Here is a 5145-nt window from a genome sequence, read left to right on the forward strand (position 1 = left end):
TGTATCTAAAGATCAGGATAAGTATTTCATGTAAGTTCAATTAATTAAAAAATACTTTAAAAAAAAATATTTAGCATGTTTTATTAATAATAATCAGAAAACCACCACACTGGGACTCTGCCCAAGATTCCATCGATATGCTTTATATACGTAACCAACGAGAATATATGGATATGCTGGAAATGCAGGAAAAAGTCATGGAAAGTTCTAAAAAACAAACAAAGATAAACGAATCACGTATGGATGAATTACGCAAGGAACACACTGAGATGCGAGAACGATTTATTCAGACAAGTAATTTTATAAACCAATGCGCTGACAAAATGCATTTAGCTGAGAATGATATTAAGGAACAGCACGATTTGGGTACAAAATTACGACAACGTATTGAAGAACTTACAAAGTCTTTGCAAGAATTAGATACATTTCGAAAAACACTTAACGAAACCGTTAAAGAATTTCTACCCTACGAAAAAATTATGGAAGATGTTGTACGAGAGTCTGGTACTTTTCAATCAGTAAAAGATTTTATGGATCGTTGTGACGCACTTTGTAAGTGAATAAATATATTAGATTGATTTATATTCTAATTAATGATCTATATAAAAATGTTTATAGTGATGACTAATATTGAAATCGCTAAGTTAGGAAAGCAAAAAATTGAAGAAATTGAGAAGCTGCGTGCGTTAATACTGAAAATGACAGATACAGCCGCACTTACGATACTAGGATTGAAAAATGAATTAAATCAGCTATTGTGCACCTATACTGAGGCTTATAATGAATGCAATATGTGGGAAGATAAACTGTCGAAAGCTAGAGACGAGGTTATTCACAAACAAATCGGTATTGAAAGAAGTAGGGATGGGATTCATCAAATGTACAAAATGTTGTGTACCCGAATCGGTAAGTGAACTGAACTGAACTTTTCATATACATTTTATTATATTATGGTGGAATTCATTTAATGATTTGTTTATGAATTATAAAGGTCGCAAGCCCACACTACAACGAGCTCATGTCGAGCAGGTACTTGATTTCATTCAAAATGAAGTGCAGGTTTTAAGAAAGGTCACAATACGATGTGAAGAAGAAACACAAAAAAATTTAAACTAAACATTTTTTTCTAACTTCTTTGTAAAAAATAAATGAGTTTTTATTATTTAAATTCTTAGAATACTTTTTATTAGTTGTTTAAGATGTATACATATATGTATATTGGGTACAATATCACCGATCTAACATTAAGTGATATATAGCGTTCAAGCCAATTCAAAATACTATATTAATTTAGTCATAGTAAGCACTCCAGAAAAAACAAAACTGGCGGTACCTCATTAGACATGTACTTACATACAGTTTGCGAATTTCATAAGTTGATAAAGACAAAAGAAAAAGTTAAGTCGGCTGCATTTAGTATAAAAATTTTGTCTATACCATTTGATCAAAAAAGACGAGAAGGTAAAAAAACACGCAAAATTTTTTATATTTAATAATAATAATTTTCTTTATTATCGCCTTCAAAGTGCTCTCCTCCTGCGGCAATACATGCATGCCAACGCTTGATCCAATTTTCCATACAAGTTTTATAGGCCGCCGAAGGTATGGCCTTTACGTCACGCAGCCAATTCTCTTTTATGGCCTCTATGGCCTCAAAACGCGTCTATGGTCCTCGCAATGGCAATTTGAGCCGGGGGAAGAAGAAAAGTCACACGGGGCCATATCTGGTACGGTGCTTGGTTGATAATATTGGTGGAGTTTTTGACTACGACACAACCAACGCTGTGTGAGCCGGTGCGTTATCTTGGTGTAAAATCCATGAGTTTTCCTTACATAAATCTGGCCTCTTTTTGCGAATGGCCTAACGCAACCAACGCATAACGGCAAAATAATGCTTCTTATTGACCGTTTGACTGTCCGGAAGGAGTTCATAGTACACCACAAAATAAAAAAAGTTTGCCGATTGGATAAGCGCAGGTATTCAAGAAAAGAACGTATAAGTTCTTTTTTGATCACAAGGTATATGCACCAATTAAAGAATATAATACTAGTTATATGTGTAAAATAAGCTATAATGACCAGCAACGTATGTATGTATGTATTTATTATTTAAAATGACGATTGAGTCTTCTTGATATAGTAACGATATTATGTTGTTGTAGGCAACAAACAGTCTTTCCACTAAGGAGTAAGAAGGAGTTGATCGTTTCTATAGACAAGTGACTGCGGAGCGGGAATTCCGTCATTCTTGAAATTGGACGAATACTATAACAAGGTACATTAAAAAGTAAAACATACAGTGTATCCCGTCGTTCTTGAAATTGGAAGGATACTACAAAAAGGTACAACAAAAAGGAAAAGAGAAAGTGTATCGTTTGAGTGTCTGTGTATTTAGGTTAGATAGGTCAGGTTAATCCAGCCGGCCGTAAACGGCACAGAGATCCATTGATCTTTAGACATATGTACATTTTTGCAAATCTAACGTACAGAATCCTTTTCATCTTTGGTTAAACCTTAAACGCCTTTGTTAGCAAAAGCGTCAAACCATCATGTACATAGGTTTTTTGAACCTTAAAACTTGACATAAAGTGAAATGTTACTCACTTGATGGAATGCCTAGAGCTTCTTCTAAAACTTTCCTGATCAACCGAAAATCTTCCAGAACTATTTCCTGTATATTTGTGACGATTTCTAGTGTTGATGCAGGTTTTGAACGCCCTTAACGGGAAATATCTTCAAGGTTTGTTTGACTAGGCCACTTTTATACAAGACAAGCCCAATTATAAACCATTATTTAATATTAATTTTGAAATATATAATTTGACCTAACACATTTATAATTTTGGTATGAGTTTCTACTCTTTAAAAATAGATCTTGCATTTTTTTTTTATTGTAAAACATTTTTTACCAAAAAAATTAATCACTACCCGCGATGTTCAATTTATTCATCATTACAAAACACACTGACACGCCAATTTCAAATGGCTTGCAAATAAAGAATGGATTAGTAGATTAAAATGAAATGTTGGCTATGTTTTTATGAAACATTCTATGTTGTGTCTATGTTTTTTTGCCACTAAAAGTAAAACATTTTTGCAAGCGATGGTTTAAGATCACGTCAACACCGATTTGAACAATATTATTGGTACTTTTGTCGGTTTCTTCAGCTAATGTCGCCAACTCAAATAATAAACAAATAATGGATTAGCATTCTTGGCTGCTTTTATGAGATACATTCTATGTTGTGGCTATGTTTTCTTGCCACTAAAAGTAAACATTTTTGCAAGCGATGGTTTAAGATCACGTCAACACCGATTTGAACAATAGTTTTGGTATTTTCGTCGGTTTCTCCACATAATGGATTGTATGTAAATTTAATATATGGCCTCATTTACTAATTTCACTTTATAAGTATTAGGAAATATTTTGTCGCCAGTGATGATATATACTTGTTCAATGTATTTGTCTTCAAACCGAAACGATCGTCCGACACGTTGCAATATTTTACTTCAACAGAATATTGCCGTTTTGGGAAATCAATAACATAAAACAGAACTATATATGTTGCAATGGGCAACTGCCACTCTATCTATCTACCTATGAAAGTTTATATATTAAAATGCTGTTAACGAATATATAACATTCCGCTAATAATTAATTTGTAATTTTTCTGCATTACTTCTTTTTATATATTATGGAAATTACTTCATAATTATAATTACTATGATAGTTATTAATTATTAACTAATTACATATGTACTTAATTTTACTTTGTATTAAAAAACTAGGAAAGTAATTTTTTTATTTTATAAAAAATTTTATTAACTAAATATTTTAACATAACATTATTCAAACAAACTTAACTTTTGTATGCACATTGTAGTAATAAAATTAAATGTAAAAATAAAACTTAAAAAATTACGTTTTTTTTAAATTAATATATAAAAATGAAATAAAAGTTTTATCATTTTTCTTAATTTTAAGATGCAAAAAAAAACGTAACATGATATTTTTATATATGGTATGTAAAAAAGTACAATATTATGTTACTGGATACGATACTATGTTACTAGATTTGTTGGTGGTTAATAAAGTGAAAAACATCACATAATATTATTATATATGTAAAAAAGTACAGTATTATGTTACTAGATATGATACTATGTTACTAGATTTGTTGGTAAAGTATATAATGAAATTTTTTAAAAGCTAAGGCAGTTGTGATGTAGCTATTTTGTATATTTTTATGGATCCGATAGTCTATAAAAAAAAAAATATTTATATTTAATCTTGATTTCAATTATATTGTAATTAATTATAATTATGAAGGGGTTTTTACTTATGAATTTTGCCATTATTATCGCAATTTATATTTTGTTCAAGAGGAGTTAAAAACGTGTACTGTCTCCTCTTTTTTGCGCATTCTTGTACAAGTAGACGGTTCATATATTCACGACACAATTCGTCCTAAAAAGTGAATTTTAATTTTTTATTATTTTATACAAACTGCAGAGATATGCTCACTGTGAAGACGTCGTACTCATCTAAAATAATGAATGGGTGATCAACACATGTCCACAACGCTAATAAGAAAGTCACAGTGGTGAAAGATCTTTCACCACCTGATAAAGATTTTGTACTATCAATAGCGCCTTCTATATTTGACGTAACTGGGGGAGTAACTCGTAGTTTAAGAGTTCGATTTTTTATATCGAACAATATTTCTCCACTAAATCTTCTAGATTTGAGATATTGCTACATAAAGAAATAAAATTATACATTTATAATATACATATATATATTTGTATATATTTATTATATATATATATCATATAGACTTACCTGAAAACTAAAATTGACCAGTATGAACATTGATTTTGTAATCTTTGCGTTAACAGTGCGGCGATGTTGAAGAGTTGCCTGTTGCTAAAATATTTTCATTATTTCATTATTATAAACATTTGCATACACTTAAGATGAATATATTAAATATTACCATATCAACCAATAATTTAAAAGATTTATAAATGTCATGATTATCGTTTAATTCTTGTATTAAATCATTTATTTTTAATTGTAATTCTTCTGGATTGTCAGTAATGTTCGATCGGGATTTGATTTGTGCATTTATTACTTTTATTTTC

General features: G+C 30.3%; 2 protein-coding genes across 2 annotated transcripts; one reads left to right on the top strand and one right to left on the bottom strand.

Moving 5' to 3' along the window:
* The first annotated feature begins 6 nt into the window (after positions 1-6).
* Positions 7-1140, top strand: LOC119669693. The gene is made up of 4 exons (XM_038079695.1): positions 7-30; positions 98-552; positions 619-906; positions 992-1140. The coding sequence occupies exons 2-4, from the start codon at positions 138-140 to the stop codon at positions 1114-1116; spliced, it is 828 nt and encodes a 275-aa protein (XP_037935623.1). The 5' UTR covers positions 7-30; positions 98-137; the 3' UTR covers positions 1117-1140.
* A 2863-nt stretch (positions 1141-4003) lies between these two features.
* On the bottom strand, positions 4004-5139 carry LOC119669694 (structural maintenance of chromosomes protein 6-like). The gene is made up of 5 exons (XM_038079696.1): positions 4998-5139; positions 4844-4927; positions 4526-4756; positions 4341-4468; positions 4004-4261 (listed from the first exon to the last, which is right to left on the bottom strand). Exons 1-5 carry the CDS (start codon positions 4998-5000, stop codon positions 4246-4248), a joined length of 462 nt encoding a protein of 153 aa, XP_037935624.1. The 5' UTR covers positions 5001-5139; the 3' UTR covers positions 4004-4245.
* Positions 5140-5145: the final 6 nt, after the last annotated feature.

Source organism: Teleopsis dalmanni, chromosome 1 (genome assembly GCF_002237135.1).
Source record: "Teleopsis dalmanni isolate 2A chromosome 1, ASM223713v2, whole genome shotgun sequence".
Lineage (NCBI taxonomy): Eukaryota > Metazoa > Arthropoda > Insecta > Diptera > Diopsidae > Teleopsis > Teleopsis dalmanni.

What these genes read in the sequence shown, in the direction of transcription:
- LOC119669693 (XM_038079695.1), top strand. Translation starts at nt 138, where the DNA reads ATGCTTTATATACGTAACCAACGAGAATATATGGATATGCTGGAAATG. An exon ending in GGATCGTTGTGACGCACTTT is followed by an intron (nt 553 to 618) that starts GTAAGTGAATAA and finishes AAATGTTTATAG; the next exon opens with TGATGACTAATATTGAAATC. An exon ending in AATGTTGTGTACCCGAATCG is followed by an intron (nt 907 to 991) that starts GTAAGTGAACTG and finishes TGAATTATAAAG; the next exon opens with GTCGCAAGCCCACACTACAA.
- LOC119669694 (XM_038079696.1), bottom strand. An exon ending in TGGTCAATTTTAGTTTTCAG is followed by an intron (nt 4,757 to 4,843) that starts GTAAGTCTATAT and finishes TTCTTTATGTAG; the next exon opens with CAATATCTCAAATCTAGAAG. An exon ending in ATGAGTACGACGTCTTCACA is followed by an intron (nt 4,469 to 4,525) that starts GTGAGCATATCT and finishes TTCACTTTTTAG; the next exon opens with GACGAATTGTGTCGTGAATA.